Raw genomic sequence first — 27,560 nt, 5'->3', positions numbered from 1 at the left:
CGATCGTGGATTCTTGAGGTCCGAGTATGAATGTGGTGGTTATTACCGCTCGGCTATCCACGCCGTGCGCAGCTGGGATCCAGGAAGAGAGCCCCTTGCTCTGCAGTACGGCCGCAGTGTGTGGGCCGCGCGCACGCCCAGTAGCTTTGGCATAGCGTTGCCATGGTTGCAGGGCCTGCTCGCGTCCCGCCCTAGGCCGGAAACAGAGTGAGGCAATTTCCGGTGTTCTCTCCGACCGGAACCATGCTGCGCCGATACTAGCGTGGAGCTGAGCGCACAATTATGCACCACATGCATCTAATCTTGATGGAATATATAAAGGGCGTCAGCCCAGCAAGGTATGTACCTGCCTCCTAAGGAAGCCCTAGGCGGTGAAACGCGTTGAGGCGTGGTGGGTGGTGAATTGATTACTTTTGTCAGGTCTGTATGCTATTGTATGATTCTGCTTTACTACTCTTGCAGTTAATGACAATATTGTTATGGTGTGTCCCTATGGGTTGTTTGCATATCTTGGTGTTAAGCAGGTAATACTCTTCCCAGCACCACCCGACCGGTAAATAGTGCAGGTGTGGGTGGAAGTATGGTTAGTATTAACATCATACACTTGTAGGCCTATTGAACTTGGAAAATTTTTTGGATGGTGTGATTTTGAAGGGCTTGCAAGTGTTAGAGGTTGTAACATTATGTGGGACCAGTGTTACTTGATGGCCCCTCTTGCGACCCATGGCTGCGTGACAATCCATAGGTTATGAAGCTATTTTACAATCTATTAGCATTCAACCAATTCAGTTAGGGATATAGGTACAGGGGTGTCTCCTAGTGATAAGCAGGTGTGCTGGTAGACATGTACCCATTAGGGATGCACACAAAACGAATGTAGCTTTAATAGGCTTCTTAGGCTAAATAATTGAATTGGAAAGCTCACACACAAAGAGCCTACCCCAGGCTATTCCCTGTATGACCTCTATGGATATACAAGACCGTAAATTGATATCTGTAAATTAAATATTTGTTACATTTGGATTAATGACTCTAAGTATTATGCTAGGACCTGAGAGACTCTCTTTCTCCAACCCACCCTCCTTCCAATCTGTGGGAGTTACAGTTGCACTTTCTCTACCCTGTTGTGCCATTATGTCTATGTATGTGTTTTAAGTATATGAAATAAAGTATAATTTTGTATAGAAGCATGGCATCATGTATATATTCTTGGTTCAAGGGTATAAGTGGTTATAAAACAGATATTGGGAGCAACGACAAAAACCTGGGAAGTGTAAGGTATTTTTTTTCTCCCCCAAAACAAATTGCAGTTAGGGGACACAAGTTTCCCAAAAACGAAAAAGAAACCCCAAAAACAACCCCTTTAACAATTAGTCTACACGTTACAAAAATTATTATTCCAGAGACATCATCTATCTTTGCTATCTTTGTGAGAGCTAAACTCAACTCATAAACCCAAAAAATAGGAAAAAATTCCCACACTAGTAATAAAAGCTCAATTACTTTATTAATTCATATATTAAAAAATCCACATGTATTCAAAAATTCATTAATTTATAACAAGCAAGGGTTTCCAGAAATTTGAAGGCCAGAACTTAATATACAGCACACTAATCAATGTTCATAAGCAGAGCCCATTCAAACAGCTAGTACAATGAGCAAAATAGTCCCCTACTAACCAGGGCTGTGGAGTCGGTAAACCAAACCTTCGACTCAGACTCCTCAATTTCTTTTGCACCGACTCCGACTCCTACATATATTGCTTATAGTTAAGGGAAAAATTTATTGTAATACATGAACATGTATATGTGAACATCAGACATTTAATCATTTTTATGATACAATAATCAAGATATTTGGATAGAACATAAAATATATTTATTGGAATACAACTTTAGAACACAAACTGTAATAAATTGTAAATATGTAATACACTATGTAATATACAGATTACATATACCGTATTTTTCGCTTTATAAGATGCACCTGATTATAAGACGCACCCCCACATTTGGTGAAGGAAGAGAAATTTTTTAATAAATTGGGTCCGTCTTATAATGTTAGTGTCCGTCTAACAAATCATATAGGGTACATGTCCCTCATAGCCCCCCATCCTAAAATTAGCCCCCTTACTCTGGATATGGCCACCTTATATTGAATATAGCCTCCTTGTGCTGGCACACGGCCCCCCCCGTGGCTGCACACACGGCCCCCCCCCCACTGTGGCTGCACCCCCCAGCCCCCTGTGGCTGCACCCCCCAGCCCCCTGTGGCTGCACCCCTCCCCTGTGGCTGCACCCCCCCCCTCCCTGTGGCTGCACACACGGCCCCCCCCCTGTGGCTGCACACTTGATGCTGCTTTTAGTAAAATAAACTCTTTCCTTACCTTCTCCAGCACTGTCCTGTCTCGTGACTCCCTCCTCGGGGTTGAGCTCCGGCCTCCTGCATTTCCTGGTTCTCGGCCGGTCATGTGATCGGCAAGGCAGAGTGATATCATCTCTGCTTGCATGATCACAGCGGCAGCAGGAGACCGGGAGATCAGCGCTGGAGGAGGTGAGTAAAGTGTTTTATTTTACTATGGGCAGCAGTATGGGGGCCATAGCTAACACAGGGGGGCATGTGCGATCAAAGGAGGGCGCAGGCAGATATAATATGTGCGCTGCCCCAGCCCATCACCGTAGTGCAGTTTCAGCACCATGGTGATGGACAGCGGCTGTGCATATTATATGAGCGGGAGATCAAACGCTGCCGCTCGCAGCTGTCACCTGCCCCCAGCACCGCAAGAGCTGCCACCACCTCCCCTGGACTCTGTAGTGTGATATATACATATACATATATATATTATATATATATATATATATATATATATATATACACACATACACACACACATACATACACATACATACATACATACATATATATACATATATATATACATACACCCCCAACCCCCCGGCCCCGTATATTCGGATTATAAGACGCACCCCCTACTTTCCCCCAAAATTTGGGGGAACAAAAGTGCGTCTTATAAAGCGAAAAATACGGTATATCTTGTGTGTGTGTGTATATATATATATATATATATATATATATATATATATATATATATATATATATATATATATATATATATATATATATATATATATATTATTGTATTACATATTTACAATTTATTAGTTTTTTGTGTTCTAAAGTTGTATTCCAATAAATATATTTTATGTTCTATCTAAATATCTTGATTATTGTATCATAAGAATAATTAAATGTCTAATGTTCACATTGTACTACATTTTTCACTTAAATATAAGCATTATACTAAATATTATTTAGTAAAATATTCAGCACATTCTGCATTGCACTACTGTCCCCAATTTATTATATATTTTAGGAGTCGGAGCATTTTATACCGACTCAGACTCCACCAAAATGAGCTCAGACTCCACAGCCCTGCTACTACCGTGTTTCCCCGATAGTAAGACACCCCCGATAGTAAGATGTAGTGGGGGTTTTGGGGGGGTCGGGTAATGTAAGACGTACCCCGAAAGTAAGACATAGTAAACGGAAAGCGTTATTTATTTTTTTTTCTTCTTCTTTAAAGTACCGGCCGAGCGCCCAGCTGAGCGCCCTGACACGCCGGCGGCCAAGCGCTCAGCTGAGCGCTCTGACACGCCGGCGGCCGAGCGCTCAGCTGAGAGCCGTCACATGCCGGCGGTCGGGTGCCCAGCTGAGAGCCGTCACATGCCGGCGGTTGGGTGCCCAGCCGAGCGCCCTGACATGCCGGCGGCCGAGCGCTCAGCTGAGAGCCATCACATGCCGGCGGTCGGGCGCCCAGCCGAGCGCACTGACATGCCGGCGGCCGAGCGCCCAGTTCTTCTTTACAGTACCGGCTGAGCGCCCAGCTGAGCGCCCTGACACGCCGGCGGCCGAGCGCTCAGCTGAGCGCCCTGACATGCCGGCGGCCGAGCGCTCAGCTGAGAGCCGTCATATGCCGGCGGCCGAGCGCCCAGTTCTTCTTTACAGTACCGGCCGAGCGCCCAGCTGAAGCGCCCTGACACGCCGGCAGCTGAGCGCTCAGCTGAGTGCCCTGGCATGCCGGCGGCTGAGCGCCCAGTTCTTCTTTACAGTACCGGCCGAGCGCCCTGACACGCCGGTGGCCGAGCGCTCAGCTGAGTGCCCTGACATGCCAGCGGCCGAGCGCCCAGCTGAGAGCCTTCACATGCCGGCGGTCGGGCGCCCAGCCGAGCGCCCTGACACGCCGGTGGCCGAGCGCTCAGCTGAGTGCCCTGACATGCCGGCGGCCGAGCGCCCAGCTGAGAGCAGTCACATGCCGGCGGTCAGGCGCCCAGCCGAGCGCCCTGACACGCCGGTGGCCGAGCGCTCAGCTGAGTGCCCTGACATGCCGGCGGCCGAGCGCCCAGCTGAGAGCAGTCACATGCCGGCGGTCGGGCGCCCAGCTGAGCGCCCTGACACGCCGGCGGCCGATCGCTCAGCTGAGTGCCCTGACACGCCGGCGGCCGAGCGCCCAGCTGAGCGCCCTGACACGCCGGCGGCCGAGCGATCAGCTGAGAGCTGTCACATGCCGGCGGTCGGACGCTCAGCCGAACGCTCGGCCACCGAGAAATGTTGCAGTAATGTCCGTGGTCCTGATGGAACATACAAAAACACGCAGCCTCAGTGCCCTCATGTGCAGCAATCACGGCAAGTCCCCATACGGTACATTGCATGGAGACTTGCTGCGATTGCTGTGGGATTTTTTTCCAATATAAGACATATCCCGAAAGTAAGACATAGTGGGACTTTTGGGGGTAAAAAGAATGTAAGACACTGTCTTACTTTCGGGGAAACACGGTAACAGCACAAGATGGGTATATGTGGCCATCTAGTGGAAGATAGGTGTAATATTACTCCTTAAATGCAATAGCTTATGCTGTAGAGGGAACAAATATATGCCGAACAATGGATTAGAACCAATGTTTAGTAACTTACAGTGATGTTGGTGTTAAATCAGGTCCCTGCCGCCCCAATTTATTATTTTTTGAGTGCATATTTTAATATTTGAATTATTAAATAATTGTTATTTTAGATGCACACTTTGTAGATTTGTTTGCAGACAATTTGCAACCAAATCTATATGTTCAGCAAGGAAAAACTGAGCGGCAAAAACCTACGTTCCCTTACAACTTTTTTTATGATTTTTTTTAATGTGTTTTTTGTCATTGCTTTCAATGGTGAAAGCGCAAAAAAAACGCAGAAATAATTGACATGCTACAGATTTTTTGTGCAACAAAATCTGCAAGGAAAAAATCCTTAATGTGTGCACATTTCATGATTCTCATGGACTTTGCTGGCATACACATAATACTTGGAAATTTGTGAAAATCTGCAAGAAAAAACCCCAGCGAAAAACACTGTGCACACAACCATAATTCTAGTTAACCTGTGCTTATAACTGCATCTCAAGCAATTTATATGCCATCTACTACAGAAAAACTGTCTATATAACTGAGTCTTTTTTTTGGTACATGTTATTTCTGTGAAGTGAAAAAAAATAAATTTGGTTTCTACTTACTTGGGACCTATTAACTAGATGCTACTAACTGATCGTAATGCTGCACAGCATATTGCTGTGATCAGCAGATCTGACTGAAGCCCAAAACATAATGCATACCCATCATTTTTTTTTTTTTTTGGTGCTAGGTACCACCTAATGTGCAGCAGATTGGTGGGTGCCCGGGTCCTGAGATAGATCGCTCAAAATGCAGATCTGAAGCGCACTTTTCTGCAGGTAGAAGCACTGCGCACAGAGCTGTGAACATGATTGATAGAAAGCCAATGACACTGTACACATAGCGATGTGGAGGTCATGGTAGATATCCCACTACCTGTGTAAAGAGTGGAAATAAACATTGTGTTACATCCTTAAAGGGGTTATCCGGCTTCTTTTGACTTTTTTTCATTATTACACTATTGGGCTACATTGGGGCAGGTAAGTAGATAGAGACCACTTACCTGCCCCGCTGTCAGCCCCTCTCCCCCGGCTCAGAGCGGTCATGTGACCCCTCCTGCCGCGATTTTGCTGCTTCCGGCCTTTGCACGTCTACATGGGCAGGGCCATGTTGACATGCAAATCTGGGACAGCATGTCGCCTCCCTGCTGGGCTGTACAGTGTTTGGAGTAAACGCCCCCGTTCCCTGCCCCCTCCCACACATTCCCCCGCACCCCGTACTCCACCCACAACCTCCCACACACGCCGTAGTCTCCCTCCTCCGCCTCCTGTGCCCAGCTACGTGCGCCCTGAATTGCAGCCGAGTCAGTGTCCAGTTCAATAAGGCAAGGAACACTTGTTGTCCGATACACTGCCAGCGCTGTGTCCCCAGCGCTTTATTATGTGGACTGCCTGACGCACTGGGAACTGTCCCCTCCCCCATTTCAACCACCCCCGCCCTCCCCCTGTCAGTGTTTGCCCCCCTCTGCAGTATAAGCTGCCTCTCATTCTCAGCCTGCAGTGCGTGCATCCACGGGGATGACGAGCGCTGCTTCACTGCCCGTGCAGTCTGTGTCCCGCTCCCTGCCAGCCCCGCAGCTGCCCGCACTGCAATGTCAGTGTCTGCCCGCAGTATCTGCAGCTTCTCACGCCGCGGGGCTGGCAGGGAGCGGGACACTGACGCTCTCCCGCTGTGACGCACAGAACGCTGTGTGTGACAGCGAGAGAGCGACGAAATGAAGCCAGCAGGAGCCGGCATCAGGCAGCTGCGGAAAGCTGTAACCAAGGTAAACATCGGGTAACCAAGGTGGTTACCCGATATTTACCTTAGTTACCAGCCTCCGCCGCTCTCGCTGCCAGCGACGGCTCCTGCTCTGTGCACATGTAGCTGCAGTACACATCGGGTTAATTAACCCGATGTGTACTGTAGCTAGGAGAGCAGGGAGCCAGCGCCCAGTGTGCGCGGCTCCCTGCTCTCTGCACATGTAGCTGCAGGTTAGATTAGATGACATAATTACCTGCAGTAACGATCTCCTGCCTCCTGACGTCACCGCGGTCACTGCCTTCTCTGCCCGTCTCGCGGGCGGCCCGAGACTGTCACTAGCAGTGACGTCACGGGCTCTCGCGATACTGCGTAGAACGCGGCGGGCATAGAAGTCAGTGACAGCGCTGACGTCAGGAGAGCAGGAGATCGTTACTGCAGGTAATGAACTCATCTAACCTCCTGACGGCAGCGCTCGGCATCCCCTGCAGTGACCTGGGCTGACCTATTGATGTTAGCTCAGGTCACTGCACGGCTCTCCCAGCCAATGGGGAACATTTTGTTCTTCATTGACTGGGAGTCTCATTGACTATGGTATGGATCGCCGTGCGACACCCTTATTGGATTACGCCGGACCCGGATTTGATTGTTCTTGTCAATAAATTGTTGAAAGAGGGAATGTGGGGAGTGTTTTTTCAAATAAAAATGTTTTGGTTGTCTATTTTTTATTTCTTACTGACTGGGTTGGTGATGTCGGGTATCTGATAGACGCCTGACCTCACCAACCCCAGGGCTTGATGCCAGGTGACATTACACATCTGGCATCAACCACATATATTACCCCGTTTGCCAACGCACCAGGGCGCGGGATGAGCTGGGGCAAAGCGCCAGGATTGGCACGTCCAATGGATGCGCCACTTCTGGGGCAGCTGTAGCCTGCTATTTTTAGGCTGGGGAGTGTCCAATAACGGTGGACCTCCCTAGTCTGAGAATAACAGACCACAGCTGTCCGCTTTACCTTGGCTGGTGATCCAATTTGGGGGGGACCCCACGTTTTTTGTTTTTAATTATTTATTTAATTTTAAATAACAGCGTGGGGTGCCCTCTGTTTTGGATTACCAGCCAAGGTGAAGCTGCCAGCTGTGGTCTGCAGCCGTCTGCTTTACCCTAGCTGGCTACAAAAGATAAGGGGGACCTCACGTCGTTTTTTTTTTTTATTATTAATTCTTTATTTATTGGCTAAATACAAGGCTAAGCACCCCTTAGTGCCACATGAAAGGCACTAAAGGTGGCTTTACACACTGCAACATCGCAAACGACATCGCTGTAACGTCACCGGTTTTGTGACGTTACAGCGACCTCCCCAGCGACATTGCAGTGTGTGAAACACATCAGCGACCTGGCCTCTGCTGTGAAGTTGTGATCGCTAGAAATCGTTCAGGACCATTCTTTGTTCCTTTTGTTTCCCGCTGTGCAGCAAAGTCTCAGTGTGTAAAGGGGACTTTACAGCGACCACGCGGCTCTGTCTGTGTAGCGTCATGATTAGCGGTCACCTGTGAAGGATTCACCGGTGACCGCTAATCCCCCGAGTGACTGAAGTTTCCCCCCCTCTCTCATACTCAACGATCCCCGATCCCCGGCTCTGCACGGCATTCACACTGCTCCAGCGGCTTTTCCTTTTTTGAAAAAGCCGGCCACTCATTAAACAATCTCGTATTCCCAGCTTTTCCCCGCCCACAGGCGCCTATGATTGGTTGCAGTGAGACACGCCCCCACGCTGAGTGACAGGTGTCTCACTGCACCCAATCACAGCAGCCGGTGGGCGTGTCTATACTGTGCAGTAAAATAAATAAATAAATAATTAAAAAATCCGGCGTGAGGTCCCCCCTATTTTAATACCAGCCAGATAAAGCCATAAGGCTGAAGGCTGGTATTCTCAGGATGGGTAGCCCCACGTTATGGGGAGCCCCCCAGCCTAACAATATCAGCCAGCGCCGCTCAGAATTGCCGCATACATTAGATGCGACAGTTCTGGGACTGTACCCGGCTCTTCCCGATTTGCCCTGTTGCATTGGCAAATCGGGGTAATAAGGACTTATTGGCAGCCCATAGCTGCCAATAAGTCCTAGATTAATCATGTCAGGCGTCTGACCGAGATACCTTCCATGATTAATCTGTAAATTACAGTTAAAAAAACACACACACCCGAAAAATCCTTTATTAGAAATAAAAAACACTAACAAATTCCCTCATTACCAATTTATTACCCACAACAAAGCCCTCCTTGTCCGGCGTAATCCACGTTCCTCCAGCGTCGCATCCAGCTCTGCTGCATGCAGGTGACAGGAGCTGCATAATACACAGCCGCTCCAGTCACCTCCACGCAGCTAATGAAGACAGCATGGCGTATATATCTACTATAGACTCACATTGGGTGCTATATATAGTCAGCCTTACACAGTATTCATTTATCTATAAGGGGTGAGGAACATCTCTTTCTGTTACCATTGTGGATGGGAGCTGATTGCTGTGTCACAGATGAGAGAAGCTGGATCTCTGCTCTGTCACATGCTGAGAGGTCAGGTGCTGGGCAGAATACTGACAGCCATTGAATGTGCAGAGGGAGGGCAGGGGGCGTTCCTGTACACTGAGGCCGGGCAGGGGGCGTTCCTGTACACTGAGGCCGGGCAGGTTGTGGGGCTGGACACTGAGGCCGGGCAGGGGGCGTTCCTGTACACTGAGGCCGGGCAGGGGGCGTTCCTGTACACTGAGGCTGGGCGGTGACAGCTCTGACTGAGGTTTGTCAACCAAGAATACAGGAAATTGTCATGTTTGTTGGAGCTAAATGTAAACAAGAGCTGCAGGGAATAAAGTGTGAATTCAAGAGAAACAAAAGTTAGAAAACAGAAAATAACAATGTAGGGGTGATTTATATGACAATACAGCACAGATTAGCTTACAATTTGTTTTGGAGTGTATGTCGGATAACTCCTTTAACAAGGAGACCAGAGGATGAACAAACATTAAAAATGAATTAATAGGAAACACATTTCAGAATTTTAAAGTTTTTTTTTATTCTTCCATAAGGATTTTGTTTAAAGCACAATCTGCTCCAAAAGTCACGTGAAAAACCTGCATGTGTAAATATTCTTATTGGAATCATGTGTGAAATTGGTTATAGTAAATAGTCCTGAACACCAAGACAGTTTTGCAAACCCTCCTACAGAAATAAATGGAACAAAGGATTTTAGGATTTATGTAATCAACAGGAGAAAACCATTTTCTTCCAAAAATCAGCTTGATTAATTAATGCACCAGAATAGAGATTCCTGTTAGATGACAATGTACGGTAAGTAAAATTAGGTAGAGTCCAGAGGACTACTAAGCCTCAAGACGTTATTCTGTTATGTGAATTCCACTTGATGTAAAGAGAGCCATGAGCTTGGTTGAGAACACTCTGGGCATAGAAGTGAGCACAAAAGAGGGACAACAAACTGTAAGGCTAGAAGTTAGCACAAAAGAGGGACAACAAATTGTAAGGCTATGTGCCCACGCTGCGGAAAATGCGCGGAATTTGCCATGGATTTTTTGTGGAAATTCCGCGGATTTTTCAAAAATCTGCAGCACAGCTACTCCCCAGCCATTCCTATGGCATTTGGGAACCGCTGTGCCCACGCTGCGGATTTTTCCGCAGCGGAAATAATGCGGATTTCCCTGCGGAAAAATCAGCAGCATGTCAATTATTCCTGCGGATTTCTCAGCAGGGTCCCATATACTTACCTGCCTCACCGGAGTCACTTTCTCCGTCCGGTGTACAGGAGCACGGTGGATCCAGGTACAGGAAGGAAGAGGTGGGCGGGCCCTGCACGAGCTCCGGTCATGTGACAGCCGGAGCTAGTTCAGGCCCGCCCACCTTCTCCTGCAGACGCTGACAGAGTGACCCGGACGCCGGAAAGCGAGGTGCTGCGTGATGGAGGTAAGTATGAACTGCACTTGTTCTGCATTGAGGATGCAGTGCCAAAGCCATGGTACTGTATCCTCAATGCAGAATGCCCGCACCATATCCGCAGGACATTCCGCAGCATGGAAACAGATAAAAGTTGTGGTGCGGTTTCCTGGGAGCTCCTGCGGAATGTCCTGCGGATATATCCGCAGGACACTGTCCCCGTGGTCACATAGCCTAAAGGAGTGTTACCAGACTGAAAATGGAATCCAACATTACTGACACAGGATGGTGGAAGACATCAGGTATAACAGAATGAGTGTAGTTCTTCTGGACCACTGCAGGATCCACTGTTGGAGACAAATAACTTAGGTACCAAGCCCTCTACATGAGGTATCAGCTCCGTGAAATAGAAATGGATAATTTATGGTCAGGGTGCTCCCATTCCATTTGGGTAAACACCTTCGAAGGTCAGTGGTTATGGAAACCAGCAGGATGACACTGGATGACAGTTTCCACTATAGAAATGAATCCTGATCCTTGATAAAAACTGTGTCTCCGGACTGCATATCTTCATTCAGATCAGATGAAGCAACCTGATCCTAAGTAGAAAGGATCTCAACAGTGGCCATCTTAACAGGAGACATCTAATCAAAAAGGGGACTGGTCCAAAAGAATTCCAAGTCTCTTCTATGAATGACCTCACTATTCCATAGTGCGGCCATCAGGTCTAGGTACAAATGATTCAAGGCAGCAGTCATTGGCTGTGAGATAGCACCAGGTTTGGGTGCAAGTAGTTTTAGTAGGCTGCAAAAGATTTGTTTTTTCAAGTAACAGAGGCAAAATGGTAAAGAATTAAAAGATAAACGAGAGTTTAACGATAGCACAATAAAGAGGACCTCTGAGGTTCAACCCTTGTGGGGATATATCACAAATAGCCAAGAGGAGAAATAGGGGAAAGCACTCAAGGCTGTCCTTCGAGACATTGGTGCTTTCTGCATCAGAGTATATGGAGAGCACTTCCCCATAAGGCTATGTACACATGGGAAGGGTTTTTTTTTTTGTTAAAAAGCATCCACTAAGAACACCTGAAAAAAAAAATTGCTTAAAGACTCCTGAAAGACTCTTCCTATTCATTTTAATGTGAAGCCACTTTTTTTTTTTTTTTAGGTTTAGTATTTTTCTTTCCTGCTCACTTTTTAAAAAAAACATTTGGGACTTCCTGTTCCGGTCCTGGCTGAGGAGGCAGCATAGAGGAGAAGCTCCCGACACCCCTCTGAGAAACCGACGATAAACAGCATACCCGGGCAAGTGAGCGAGCAGAGAGCAGCACGTCTGGTAGCAGGAAGCACACAGCTATGGAGCGGTACTTACTGAGGAGTGCTGGTGGTGGTGAGGGGACCTGCAGGAATGGAGATTCTGACTGCCGGCGGGGAGAAGAGGAGACTGTCATGGCACCAACAAGCCTGATGGAGGAGGAGCCAGAGTCCCCAGTGCAAGATGTGGTAATGGAAGCCAGGAGAGGGAGAAGTGAAGGAGATGAGAGCGGGGGGGTCGGGGGAGGATGGAGCAGGAGAGAAATCGCTGCAGGGGATTGCAGAGGGAGAAACACAATGGATAGAGGAAGGGGACATGGAGGAACAAGAAAGAGAGGAGGAGTGCAGCAAGCAAAGAGGGCTCAGAGACGCAGGAGACCGGACTGATCACTTAGACACGCAGTATAAGGTGTCTAATCTTGATCAACGTCAGCAAAAGCTGCATGTCAGAAACAGTAACACTCCTTCTAAAGCAAACAAGAAACTGCCGGCCACACCATTATCTAAATACTGTAAACAAATGGGGTAGGGTGGAAAATCCCCAGCACAGAATAAGAGAACTAAGAAACCAGCACCACCTGCAGGCCAAGACAAGCATGCACAAGAGCTCAATGTTGATTATAAAAAATTGGCTGCCGAAGTGACATCACATCTGTCAAAAGAGATTAAAGTGGCCATTGAAACAGCCATACAAACATCCCTAGCAGCTATGCAAAAGCAGATTAGTGGACATGCATCTAGACTGGCAGAAACAGAGCAGAGAATATCTGACTCAGAGGAGAAAATAATGGCTATGCAAGAGCAAATAGCAGCTCTAGTGAAATCTAACGATTATTTGAGAGATAAAGCGGAAGACTTAGAGAACCGATCGAGGCGAAATAATTTGCGCATTGTGGGGCTGCCAGAATCGGTATCTTTGGGACAGCTGGATAACATATGTGAACACGAGTTACCTCAGGCCCTGGGCATTAAGGCTAAATTCAGAGTGGAAAGAGCGCACAGAGTGGGACCACTAAGACAAGAAGCGAATAGGGGAGAGGATCCAAACCCGAACAAGAAAGCCCCGCTGAGGGCTAGACAAGTGATAGTCAAATATCTTGATTATAAACATAAAGAGGAAATACTGAGGGCCTTTAGAGACAGACAGCGACCATTGCATTACCAAGGCAACAGACTGCTAATTTTCGGCGATTATTCAGCAGAAGTCTCCAGAAAGAGAAAAGAATTCAGCAAAGTATGTTCATTCCTGTATAACAAAAAAGTCAAGTGCCAACTGCTATACCCTGCCACACTGAAAGTCAGAAATAGTAATGGCTCGTTTGCATATTACAAAGACTTTAAAGAAGCAGAGCGTACTCTCATGGCAGAGCAGGATAAGAATCAGGCTGATGGACAAAAAAGAGGAAACAATGGAGAAGGGACCAGCAGAGGAGGATCTCCAAGAGGCCCAGGGAAAGACTCGAGAAGCTTTGAGGAGCAATCGCGGGTGGAGAGTAGAGAGGAAAGGAGATTGAGCCCAAAACAACAAAATAATCCTCGCTCGGAACACAGAGACTAACTGTTGGAAATGGTCCATGACAACTGAACTGAACTAGATATTGCTGGTCCTGTTCTCGCACTCTCTTGCTCTCTTGATTTCACTCTCTCATGTCCAGTTTTGCTTTCACGCTTGCTATCAGTTCCACTTTCAGTCTTACTCCTAACGTTCAGTCTCACACTCTCACACTCACCCTCAGTCCCACACTTTTTTTTTTCCCTCCCTCACATATTCAGTCTCATTTTCAGTTTCATGCTTACTTCCAGTTTCACACTCACTCTCCTACTCAGTTTCATTTTCAGTCTCACGCTCACTTTCAGTACCTCACGCGCTCTGTCTCACTTTTTCTTTCGCATATTCAGTCTCACGCTTACTTTCAGTTCCACTTCCAGATTCACTTTCATTCTTACTTTCACTCGCCTTTGTCCAGGAACGACTTCCAGGCGTAAATGAAGTGGATTTGTCTGCTCTGAGTGCTGGGACGACCACCAGAAAATAGAGCTAAGTTGGACTTGAAGTCCTTATAGAGTTTTTGTCATACTGTACTATTTTTGACATTATTTAAGGCTCGTTCATGTGACTCATGTGAATCCGGGGCTAGAACTATACTCTAAGGGGGGTGACTAGGGAGCTCAACAGTTTGGCTAGGAAAAGGGGAAGTCATCAGCATGGCGAAAAGAGCCAAAGATTTCCCAGAAGGGAAAACGTGTTCTACAGTTAATTGTTTATTGTTATATTTGTTATACCTACAAGGTGGGGAAAAGATATATCAAGCCTGGGGGGCAAATTCTATACCTGGTAATAATTGTCTCGTCTCTTGTGAGTTCAGGGCCCACAGGGGAGGAAGTAGTAAGAGCAAAATACAAAGGCAAATATGGTACAAATAACTACATGGAATGTGAAAGGCTTGAGATCTCCTAACAAACGAGCAATGATACTAAGACATCTGAAAAGACTAAAAACAGATATTGCATTATTACAGGAAACGCATTTGAGGAAGGAGGACTTTTTTCGCATGAAGAAATACTGGGTGGGTACTGTATATGGGGCAGAGGCACAAGGTAGGAAAGCGGGGACAATGATTCTAATACATAGACAGCTCAACCATGAAGTAGTGACACACGAGGCAGACGATCAGGGACGGTGGCAACATTTAACAATCATTAGTCCAGCGGGTAAATTAAGTATCTACAATGTTTACGGTCCAAACTCCCAACAGAGCATATTTCATGATGGCATAAAGGCCAACATACTAGCAGATGGGGAGACCAACATCATAGTAGGAGGTGATTTTAACACAGTTCCAGACTCAGCTGAAGACAGGAGGAGGGGGAAGGAGAGGACAGAGGATGTGGACAGAAGGCCGGACCATAGGGATGTGACATTAGAAGACGTGGGTTTGAAGGACATCTGGAGATTAGCTCACCCGCATGATAGAGAATATACACACTTCTCGCATCCTCATGATAGCTGGTCGCGTATTGATCAATTTTGGATTTCTCAAAGCCTAGTTTATGGGGCACAAGAATGTGTGATAGAAAACATGGTGATATCTGATCATAGTCCGTTGAGATTGGGTATCAGAGAGCAGTTCAAGAGAGGTACAGATATCATATGGAGATTTCCATCGTTTCTTCTCAGACGAGATAATTTTCACAGGGTATTACGAGAGTGGTGGGGAGAATTCACAGAGGAAAACAAGGAACACAAAGGGAACCCAGTGCTATACTGGGAAACGGCAAAAGCGGTCTTGAGGGGTCGCCTGATTGGATATGCAGCCATGATCAAAAGGAAAACCAATGAGAATTATAATGCCCAGAGTGAAGCAGTGCGGGTAGCATACACAAAGTTTTTGGCTAATAGATCTCCCACGACGAAAGACAGATGGTTGGAGGCAAAAAGGGGGTTTGACGAATGGGCAAAAAAAAAGGAACAATTATTTTGGTCGCACAGGGAAGCAGAGCTACATAGATTTGGCAACAAGGCGGGGAGGATGCTGGCAAATTTGGCAAGGGGTAGCAGGAAAATGACAGTGATTTCCAAACTAAAAAGAAAGGGGGGGGGGGGTGACCACAGATCCTAAGGAAATTAATAAATTGCTGGGACATTTTTATAGAAAATTATATGGGCCAGGAAACAACGACATGACTGACGAGGCAGAGTGGTTAAGACAAGCGCACTTGCCTAGCGTAACAGAGGAAGATCTGAGTGACCTAAATGCAGATATCACAGTTGAGGAGGTGACTAGAACAATCGGGGAGCTTAACACCAACAAGGCACCAGGCCCCGACGGTTTTAACAGCGAGTTTTATAAGGCTATGAGGGATCTGATCTCGCCAGATTTAACTGCGGTATTTAATGCATTTTTGGAAGGAGAGGAAATTCCTAAAAATTCAAACGTAGCATATATCAAATTACTCCCTAAGGGAACTAAAGACCTGGATGATCCCTCTAGTTATAGACCCATATCACTTATAAACCAGGATTTAAAAATAATATCTAAGATTATGGCTAATAGATTGGCCATGATTCTTCCAAGGATCATTACAGAGCATCAGGTAGGGTTTATTAAAGGGAGAAACGCTGTCACTAATATCCGGAAGACAATACTAGTGGTGGATGCGGTGAGATTGGAACAGACAGAGAGGGGGGCAAGACCCGCTCTAGTTACACTTGACGCAGAAAAAGCGTTTGACAATGTAAATTGGAGCTGGCTGGACAAAGTACTAGAGGCCACAGGGATTGTAGGCAAAATGAGGCTTTACATTAGGAATCTTTACGCTAACTCGGGAGCTAGGGTACACACTCCAGGTTTTTTATCAGACGTGTTCCCTTTGATGAAGGGAACAAGACAAGGCTGCCCGCTATCTCCCCTTTTATTCGACTTGGCCATTGAACCATTGTCAAGAATACTGCAGGGCCCGAATAGTTTTAAAGGGATTAAGGTAAGGGGAACTGAAATAAAGACAGCACTTTTTGCCGATGATGTCATACTATATATGGGGGACCCTAACGTGGATCTGCCACAGACTCTAGCCCTAATTGAAAAATTTGGATTAGTCTCAGGATTCAAATTGAATAAAAAAAAGTGTGAGATCCTGTTCCTAAAAGGGGGGAATGTAAGAGATGGTTGTATATGTGGCATTCCTATAGCACAGACATCACTTAAATATCTGGGAATTCATATAGGAAGAACGGTGGAATCAATTTACGAGATGAATTATGGCCCACTAATTAGGAAAATTATAGCACAACTAAAGGGATGGAAGGGTCTGCCTCTACCACTACTGGCAAGGTGCCACCTGATAAAAATGATGAGCTTTCCTAGACTGTTGTACCCATTCCAGACGATCCCGATATTGCTAAAAATGAGGGACGTAAATAGGCTCAACTCAGCGTATGCGGATTTTATATGGCGGGGAAGGAAACCTAGAATAAAGTTACGAACATTGATGAAGTCAACGGAGGAAGGAGGTCTTAGTTTCCCGGATGTTCGGGGTTATAACCTGGTGTGTATAATGAGACATGTGTTTGATTGGTTGAGAGGAACGAGCAGGCACTCAGACTATGGCATGGAAGCCAAGTATGCATCACCGTGGGATTTGGCGTCCATTTTACACTCCCCATTGTCCAGGGCGGATGGGCATATAAGGAACTCAATCTTATTCAAAGACACTATGCTAACATGGAAACTGGTAAGAAAGAAATTGGGACTGTCATGGAAAGTATCTAAGTACTTAAATCCCTGGGCATCTCCGAACTTTCCCATGGGACGGGAAAATAAGCTATTTACTAGATGGAAAGAGAAGGGCGTCGAGAGAATGAAGGATGTCATGAATGTGGAGGAGAGAAGGTGGCTGACAGGACGGGAAGTGCTTGACAAGTATGAACTTAATAGCTCACATATCATCCAGTATGAACAACTGAAGCATGGAGTATTTGTAGATTTGGGGGAGCTTGGAAAGGAATTGAATAAGAGTTTGATTGATGAGCTTATGGAAAGTGATGTAGCAAGTGTAAATGTTTCCAAAATTTACCGAACATTTCGGGGAATGCTTATATCTGGGGAGGATAGCCGTACTCTAACAGCGTGGGGGAAACAATTGAAAGGGCAGGAAGTTGTAGGGGATATATTGAAGGGATGGGTACAGATGCGGAAACATGATACCAATGAGAGATGGAGAGACACCCAATTTAGAATTTTACACAGGGCTATTATGGGCTTCAACATTCCAGGAAGAGATATGCGGTGTCCTAAATGTCAAAGAGAAAAAACAGATATGCTACATGGACTATGGGAGTGTACGGAAATTCACAGGTTCTGGAATCAAGTTAGATTATTTGTCCAGGCAACATGGGGAATTTCTGGAAATCTAGAGCTAATGGTGTGGATTTTCCATTCCTTTGAGGGAGGAGTAAGAGGGGGATCGGACATGCCGGGAAAGAAGAAATATACAATAGTACATGACATAGCCATGATAGTCAAACGGTCCATATTAAAGCATTGGATACAAAGGGAGGGACCATCCATAAAAGAGGTCATCGGTGAACTACATAATTTATTGAGGCTGGAGAAAGTGGAAGCGGAAAGGGACAAAGATAGGTTGACACCCAAGTTCTTTGGGAAATGGAGAAATTTCATTGAAAGTCAATTTACTCAGGGAGAAATAAATAATCTGATGACACCTTTTATACAATCGGAATGGTACCTTCTAATGATAGCCAGGACAAACTGGGTAAATTGAAAATCACGGAGGTGTGGGTTCCGGAGGAAAGGGAGACGAGACGCTAAGGTAGCAACAAGACGTGCCAGAAAATTTGGAAGTATTCGGGGTTGGCTTAGGGGCTTAATGATTCTAATTGACTTGTATCGCGTCTGTTATTTCTTAGTACTTTTGCCTTGGTTTAATAGAGACCATATCAATCAGATAAACAGTTTAAAATATCAAGTTGGGGCATTGCACCCTATTATGTCACATATTGTCAGACAAATGTTTTTCCTTGTGTAACCTTGAATATCTTGTTATGTTTATAAAAAATTGGAAAATCAATAAAAAGTTTTTGAAAAAAAAAAAAAAACATTTGGTAAATGAAAAGGAAAGATCAAGTCACATGTTTGTACCATCTCCTGATGGAATCTGCTCCAACCCAAACACTGTCAAATCAAAATGTTGCAAACAAAAAAAAACAAAACAAAAAACACTTCAGTAAATGAATCCCTCCTCCGAAAATCTACATAAAGAAACATTTCTGGAATCATTTTTTTTTTTTGTAAATTCTTTATTTAAGATGTTTCTTAATATTACAGAAATGAAATTGCAACAACAAATAAGCATAAACATGTATTTTTCAGATGAAAGGAAAGCGAAAAGGAAAGGAAAGAGGGAGAGATGGGGACGTGAGGTTGGTATAAAGTAAAGAGAGGACAAGGGGTTGGGAATGTAGAGGGGGTAGGGAACGGGGAAAAAGGTGAGATTCCCACCTATTTCTAAGAAGGTGTCTGGTTACTAGGATTTATATATATGAAAGTATGAAAAGGCTTTGTTTTCAGAGGTGTGTATGAGCAATGTGTTTGTTTTGCTTAACTGTCTATTCGGTTTCTGAGCTAATGTGTTATCTTTGGATGAGAAAATTTGTCAAGAGATTTTAGTTAGCTTTTGGTATCTGTCCCATTTGTCCCAAGATTCTAAAAGCTTTGCATTTTTCCTAGTGTAATGCAATCGGGCTTTTTCATGTATGCTTATAAGATTTGATTCATTGAACCACTCGGTTAGACTCGGTGCATCACCTTCTTTCCAGTGTCTGGCTATTAGAAGTTTTGCTGCATTTATGAGATGAGGTATTATTGAGAGTTTGTTTAGGTGTTCCTTTTGTGGATCTAGATTGAGGATAATAAAGTTTGGGTTGAAAGGGAGTTTGGTCTTGAGAGCATTTTCTATGTGAATTTTAATGGAATCCCAATATTTTGCTATTTTTGGGCAATGATACCAAATGTGTGAAGGGGTGCCAGTCATTTGATTACATCTCCAGCAGTGTGGTGACAAGGAGTCATTTTTTACTTGAAAAACTTGTCTTTTTGACTGTCAAAAAATACAGTCTGCACAGAGCACTATAGCCTTACTGACAGAAGGCTAAGAAGATGTCAACAAGTCGTCTAATTTAACTACTGTCACAAAAGGCTGTGGGGACCATAAGAGATTGGAAGTGGGGAACCGAGGACTAAAAAGAAGACAAAGTAATGGTGGATAATAAAAGTAAGAAACAAGGAAGTCGGGAAAAATTGGAAAATAGAGACTGCATGACCAACTATTGATGAAAACATAGCAGTTAGTGAAACCTAAATATTTTTTTTAGTCTGGTTTCTTGTTTATGTGTTTTTATAAATATGCAACTTAAAGTAATGCAGCTTTTAAAATCAAATGAATTTAGTTACTCTGCTTACCTCACCTAACAGGGTCTTCTCAATTCTGCCTTTTACTAGCCGTGCAAAGTCTGAGTCATCATCTCTGTCCAGATGGGCAGTAATGATTGGAGTACTGAAGTGATAAAAAAAAAAAAGAATTGTTTCATGCACCTGTCAATATCATCATCATCCATTATATTGGAGATGTGTCACCACCATGACAATGCATCTGTTATAATGATGCCAGCCAGTGATCAGCTGATTCATGAGAGTCCAGCTGCACAAACTCCAAATAACCAAACAAACACCAATGAGGAAGTTGGAGACATTCATACATTTCCACTGTAATGGATGATTCAGAAAATGTAGAATTACATGGTGGCCATTCTACTGATATTACAGTGCCTTGCGAAAGTATTCGGCTCCCTTTAATTTTTCAACCTTTTCCCACATTTCAGACCAAACAAAGATAAAAATGTTGATGTTATGGTGAAGACATCACTGTGAAGTTGAACAAAATTTATGGCTTAAACTTTTTAAAAAACAAAACAAAACTGAAAATTGGGGCGTGCAATATTATTCGTCCCCTTTAAGTTAACAGTTTGTAGCGCCACCTTATCCTGCGATTACAGCTGTAAGTCGCTTGGGGTATGTGTATCAGTTTTGCACATCGAGACACTGAAATTCTTGCCCATTCTAAAGGGTACTTTACACGCTGCGACATCGCTAGCGATCTTATTAGCGATGTAACATGCCAGATCGCACATACGATTTACCGAGATCGCACATGTGACCGGCGCTACACAAAATGACCTATGTGCGATCTCTGCAAATCTCATCTGTGATCTGACGTGTCATATCGCTAATGAGCTCGCTAGCGATGTCGCAGCGTGTAAAGCACCCTTTACTCTGCAAATAGCTGGAGCTGAGTGAGGTTGGATGGAGGGCGTTTGTGAACAGCAGTTTTCAGCTCTTTCCACAGATTCTCGATTGGATTCAGGTCTGGACTCTGACTTGGCCATTCTAACACCTGGATACGTTTAATTTGTGAACCCTTCCATTGTAGATTTTGCTTTATGTTTGGGATCATTGTCTTGTTGGAAGACAAATCTCCATCCCAGTCTCCGGTCTTTTGCAGACTCCAACAGTTTTTCTTCAAGAATGGTCCTGTATTTGGCTCCATCCATCTTCCCATCAATTTTAACCATCTTCCCTGTCTCTACTGAAGAAAAGCACCATGTTTGACAGTGGGGATGGTGTGTTCAGGGTGATGAGCTGTGTTGCTTTTATGTCAAACATATTGTTTGGCATTGTGCCCAAATAGTTAGATTTGGTTTCATCTGACCAGAGCTCCTTCTTCCACATGTTTGGTGTGTCTCCCAGGTGGCTTGTGGCAAACTTTAAACACTTTTTATGGATATCTTTGAGAAATGGCTTTCTCCTTGCCACTCTTCCAGAAAGGCTAGATTTGTTCAGTGTACTGACATGTGTGCCTGCATGTTACGAGTGGAATCACATTCCACCCGCAACATTTAACCCTTTACATCTCACTGTCAAAGTCTGGCAGCGAGATGTATAAGCGTGCGGCCATTACTTTTACTTACTGCCGCCCCCACCGGAAGTCACGTGCGTAATCACGTGACTTTCGGTGGTTGCCATGATAGCACAGGGTCATGGGATGACGTCTGTAGCTAACATGAGTCACTTTCTCTCAGTGCCGGCATAGTGCCAGCACGGAGAGTAAAGCAGTGTATCTGCAGTTCTCAGCTCTGTAGCAGAGATCTACAGATAGGGCAGAGCGATCGGATTGCTGATCCATGTAGCCCCCTAGGGGGACTAGTAAAATAAAAAAAAAAAAAAAGTAAAAAAAAAGTTTTAAAAAATAAAATAAAAAACCTAAAAGTTCAAATCACCCCCTTTTCCCCCATTGAAAATTAATGGGTTAAAAAAAAAAATTATACACATTTGGTATTGCCGCGTTCAGAAACGCCTGATCTAATAAACTGTAAAATCAATTAATCTGATCAGTAAACGGCATAGCAGCAAAAAAATTCCAAACACCAAAACTACGTTTTTGGTCGCCGCAAGTTTTGCGCAAAATGCAATAACAGGTGATCAAAACGTAGAATCTGCGCAAAAATGGTACCATTAGAAACGTCATCTCGAGACACAAAAAAAAGGCCATCACTGAGCCATAGATCCCGAAAAATGAGAATGCTACGGGTTTCGGAAAATGGCGCAAAACGTGCGCCACTTTTATTGGACAAACTTGTGATTTTTTTTTAACCCCTAAGATACAAGTAAACCTATACATGTTTGGTGTCTACAAACTCGCACCGACCTCAGGCATCACAATGACACATCAGCTTTACCATATAGTGAACACTGTGAATAAAATATTCCAAAAAATTTTGTGCGATCACTTTTTTTTTTTTTGCAGTTTTTCTACACTTGGAATTTTTTTGCTGTTTTCCAGTACACTATATGGTAAAAAATATGGTTTCATTTAAAAGTACAACTCGTCCCGCAAAAAACAAGCCCTCATATGGCAAGATTGACGCAAAAATAAAAAAGTTACGGGTCTCGGAAGAAAGGGAGCAAAAATAAAAAATTAACAAAATGCAAAAACGGAAAATGCCCTGGGGCTGAAGGGGTTAAACTTCTCCACAGTATCAGTAACAGTATCCCAGACCTGCCTGTTGTTTTCTTTGGTCTTCATGATGCTATCTGCGCTTTAAACAGAACACAGACTATCACAGAGCAGGTGCATTTATACGGAGACTTGATTGCACACAGGTGGCTTAGGCTAGGTTCACATTTCCGTTGTTTTGCATAAGTCACATGCGTTGCTTGACGCTTGTGACTGATGGCTTGTACAACGGGTGACAAGAATTGGAATTCATTGTCATGAGAAAGCGGATTCCATTTTAAAACGAGTGATCGTTCACAATAGCCGGCCGCCGGCTTTTGAGAGCGATCAGATGATCTCCCGGCGGCCGGCTATTGTGAACGATCAGCTGATCGCTCTCATTAGCCGGCCGCCGGGAGATCAGCTGATCGCTCACAGAAGCCGGCTGCCGGGTGATCAGCTGATCGCTCACAGAAGGCAGCTGATCGCTCACAGAAGACAACTGCCGGGCGATCAGCTGATCGTTCGGCCGCCGAGAGAGAGCATGCGCAGCGAAATCAAAAGGATTCCGCTGCTCAAAAAACGCTACATGCTGTGTCCCTGCCGCCCGACGGTCAGTCGTTCCACGACTGATCAGTCGAGCAGCGGATGCAATGCAAGGGCATCAGTCACAATCCGCCGCTCATACAAGTCTATGGGAAACAACGGAATCCACCAAACGGATTGCGTTGTTTATCAGAGCGGCGGATTGTGACTCATCAAACAATGGAAATGTGGACCTAGCCTTATATTTATCATCAGTCATTTAGGACAACATTGGATAATTCAGAGATCCTCAATGAACTTGAGTGAATTTGCTGCACTAAAAGTAGAGGACGAATAATATTGCACACCCCACTTTTCAGTTTTTTGTTTTTGTTTTAAAGTTTAAAATAAGCAATAAATTTCGTTCATCTTCACAATTGTGTCCCACTTGTTGATTCTTCACCATAACATTAAATTTTTTATCTTTATGTTTGAAGCCTGAAATGTGGGAAAAGGTTGAAAAATTCAAGGGGAGCGAATACTTTCGCAAGGAACTGTATGCGCTTCACAACTGGCTCATGGATCCTGAGAGGCGATCAATGGCAAGCATAAGAAATGGGATCGTAGTGATCCAGCTTCCTTTCACTCATGGCAAACATCACACAAACATAATTTGGTTATCACAAGCCTGGTAATGTTTTTTGTTAAAAGCCTGTATTTAGTGCTAAAAAATATTTTTGGAATTAGTTGAAATACAAAATGTTTGTTCCCATTAACATTCAACTTTGATGTGGTCTGTGGTCCTAATCAGCTGAGAGCCTCACAGGAAAAGACAAAGAGTCACAGACACCCCATCAGAGCATCACAATGGGCTGACTTAAGCGGGCTTTACACGCTACGACATCGCTAATGCGGAGTCGTTGGGGTCACGGAATTCGTGACGCACATCCGGCCGCATTAGCGATGCCGTTGCGTGTGACATCGATAAGCGATTTTGCATCGTTGCAAAACAGTGCAAAATCGCTAATCGGCGACACGGGGGTCCATTCCCAATTATCGTTACTTCAGCAGTAACGAGTTTGTTCGTCGTTCCTGCGGCAGCACACATCGCTGCGTGTGACGCCGCAGGAGCGAGGAAGCTCTCCCTACCTGCCTCCCGGCCGCTATGCGGAAGGAAGGAGGTGGGCGGGATGTTACGTCCCGCTCATCTCCGCCCCTCCGCTGCGATTGGGCGGCGGTTCAGTGACGTTTCAGTGACATCGCTGTGACGCCGCACGGACCGCCCCCTTAGAAAGGAGGCGGTTCGCCGGTCACAGCGACGTCGCCGGACAGGTAAGTATGTGTGACGGCTCTGGGCGATGTTGTGCGGCACGGGCAGCGATATGCCCGTGTCGCGCAACAGATGGGGGCGGGTACCCACACTAGCGATATCGGGACCGATATCGCAGTGTGTAAAGTAGCCTTTAGGAATTGTCAGCTCACTCTGCGATCAGCAATATAAAGGCTATAGAAGGCAAATGGTGCAATTTTTTTTAATGCAACCCAGTTGCAAAAATTATTTTTCGCCAAAGTACATGCATTTAAGAAAATAAGATTGTCCCCAAAAGTGGACAACCATTTTAATGTTACAATAATTACCATGGTATAATAACCACTACATTGTAATAGAAAGGACTGTGGAAAGAGAAGCGCAATAGGGTCTTACCCCGGTAGAATGGGGGGGTATCCAAGGGGGTAGTGGTACTCACCTATAGGGGTTGTGACAGTCACAACGCCTATATCAGCATGTATGTAACTCCACAGTCACGGCAGCGGTCCCCGGGTTTGGCAGATAACAGAGTAATAGAATCGGGTATCCAAGCCACGCCAATGACTAGTCGGTCATGGGATTAGGAGATTAATGTTGCTTTAATGATGCATAGGTCAATGCGTTTCGGAAGACACAGCTGTGTCTTCTGAAACGCATTGACCTATGCATCATTAAAGCAACATTAATCTCCTAATCCCATGACCGACTAGTCATTGACGCGGCTTGGATACCCGATTCTATTACTCTCTGTTAACCACTACATTGTAGCGCAGCTTGCCACAAGTCTCTAGAATTTCTAGGACTCTGCTCATATTCATCACCTACCTGATGTTCTTTGAAGCATTAATGATTTCCTTGATACGAGGCACACCTAAAGTGATATTCATGGAGGCGACACCAGCAAAATGGAACGTCTTCAGAGTCATCTGTGTGCCTGGTTCCCCAATACTCTGGGCACACAGGGCTCCTACTGCGGACCCCGGCTCCATCTGAGCTCTGAGGAATGTGTCAAAATAAAAAATAAATAAATAAAAAAAGCAGAAAATAAAAACAAAAAATAACTTATCAAAACATTTTACTCCTCTAGAACAGAGATTCTTAAAACTTTTTCTACTGGGGCCCCATCATTCATACAAAGATAATACCCACGCCTGAAAGGACACACCAAGATATTGTTTAGGCCTCACTAAGCTTCTACAATGCGGTTATATGCACCATTGGAAATACAAGAAAATATAAATTCATCGCATATATGAATTACAGGGCACTTTTGAATGTCTACAATACAAGATAAACAAGAAGCATTACTTTCTTGTGGAATTTAGCATTTAATTTCTGTTCCCAATTGGATTTGCACCTATAACAGTAACTCCAACATATCAGTATGTATATCTATCTCCAAAGGCTGGTGACTTTCTATGGAAGAAAAACCAAAAAGACCATGTATTTTATACCTCATATACTTATCACGACAGGTCTCCAAAAATTTTTCCAGCTGAGTTGGTGTAATCCTGTCCAGTTGGTACAAAACACGTGGCTGTAAATCGAGAAAAACAATGAGGGGTTATTCGGTATTTTTATTGCAATAAAACAATTTTTCTACTGCCTGTCTGTTAAACTGAGGACTCAGAAGTAACACAATCATGACCTGGACAATGACTGATAAGGCTACTTTCACACATCCGGTTTTTGCTCTGCGGCACAATACGGCGCTCTGCAGAAAAACCGCAACCGTTTTTTTTTGCCGCCGGTTGCGTTTTTTTTGCATAGACTTACATTAGTGCCGTATTGTGCCGCATGGGCTTGCGTTCGGTCCGGTTTTTGCCGCATGCGGCAGATTTAGCCGATGCCGTGGCCGGATGGAACGTTGCCTGCAACGTTTTTTGCTCCGGCAAAAAAAACGCATCGCGCCGCATCCGGCCGCTGCGGCGCATTTTTCAATGCATGCCTATGGACGCTGGATGCGGCGCGATGCGGAAATAAACGCATCCAGCAGCCGCATGCGGTTTCTTCCACTGCGCATGCTCAGTAGCGTGCCGCAACCGGAAAAAACCGGACCGGCCGCATGTAAAAACTTATGCAAAGGATGCGGTGTTTTCGCCGCATCCGTTGCATAGGTTTCACAGCCGGATTGAGCCGCAGTGCTCAAACCGGATGTGTGAAAGTAGCCTAAGCTCGAATTGTCCGGTATAAATTGAGTCAGGGTATGCAATCACTCAATGTAATTTTTCTGTATAATTTGGGGGTGCCTGAAAAATGTAATTCAACCGTAAATCAGGTGGTTTAGGTGCACCAGTAGAGTTGTCAAGAGTTCAGTGCACCACTGCGCCTCTCCATTAATTTTTTTTTTAACTTATTTTTATACTTTTACCACTTTTGATTCACAACACTCACTTGCCAGGAGCCAGTTTGCCTATACTCAGCCCCCAATCTGCATGTGCACACTGGCACAGCATGTGCACACTGGCACAGCATGTGCACACTGGCACAGCATGTGCACACTGACACAGCATGTGCACACTGACACAGCATGTGCACACTGACACAGCATGTGCACACTGACACAGCATGTGCACACTGACACAGCATGTGCACACTGACACAGCATGTGCACACTGACACAGCATGTCCACACTGACACAGCATGTCCACACTGACACAGCATGTGCACACTGACACAGCATGTGCACACTGACACAGCATGTGCACACTGACACAGCATGTGCACAGGCGCATTATCCTCTCTGGCACCTCACTGTGGCTGCTGCTCACAACACTGATATACCCAATAGTGTAGCACATGAGCGACTTCAGAGGAGGAGAGAAAGGAGAAAAAAATGTTATACTTCATACATTATTGGGTATATCTGTGTAGAAAGAGGTCGCTGCAGAGAAAAACCAAGGAGAAAACCGTGCCTGCCCACAAACTGTGCTCAGGCAGTTTCAACACAGTACTCACTGACAATTAACAGCGGAAAAATTCCCAAAGTGCAAACTAAAGGGGCGTAAGGGTGCGCTGAGCTTTTGGACATGAATAGTGTTGAGCGAACCCGGACTGTGAACGTCCGGATACTCGCGGTTTCAGCGCTATCCCCAGGCCGGACCCGGGTGCGGGATTCCGGATGCACGATCCGGAATCGGCAACTA

At 45.2% G+C, this 27,560-nt stretch overlaps 1 protein-coding gene across 2 annotated transcripts in view; it reads right to left on the bottom strand.

The window, feature by feature from the left end:
• POLR3A (RNA polymerase III subunit A) overlaps positions 1 to 27,560 on the bottom strand; it is a 317,895-nt gene that overhangs the window by 31,363 nt on the left and 258,972 nt on the right. For both annotated transcript variants that reach the window (XM_075349070.1, XM_075349071.1), the window contains 3 exons: positions 25,868 to 25,950; positions 25,239 to 25,409; positions 19,990 to 20,083 (listed from right to left, as the gene is read on the bottom strand). In XM_075349070.1, the coding sequence (XP_075205185.1) occupies positions 19,990 to 20,083; positions 25,239 to 25,409; positions 25,868 to 25,950 (348 nt within the window). The remainder of the gene's footprint in view (positions 1 to 19,989; positions 20,084 to 25,238; positions 25,410 to 25,867; positions 25,951 to 27,560) is intronic.

Source organism: Anomaloglossus baeobatrachus, chromosome 5 (genome assembly GCF_048569485.1).
Source record: "Anomaloglossus baeobatrachus isolate aAnoBae1 chromosome 5, aAnoBae1.hap1, whole genome shotgun sequence".
Lineage (NCBI taxonomy): Eukaryota > Metazoa > Chordata > Amphibia > Anura > Aromobatidae > Anomaloglossus > Anomaloglossus baeobatrachus.
The sequence above is the reverse complement of the archived record's forward strand: the minus strand, read 5'-3'. Positions and strand labels throughout refer to the sequence as shown.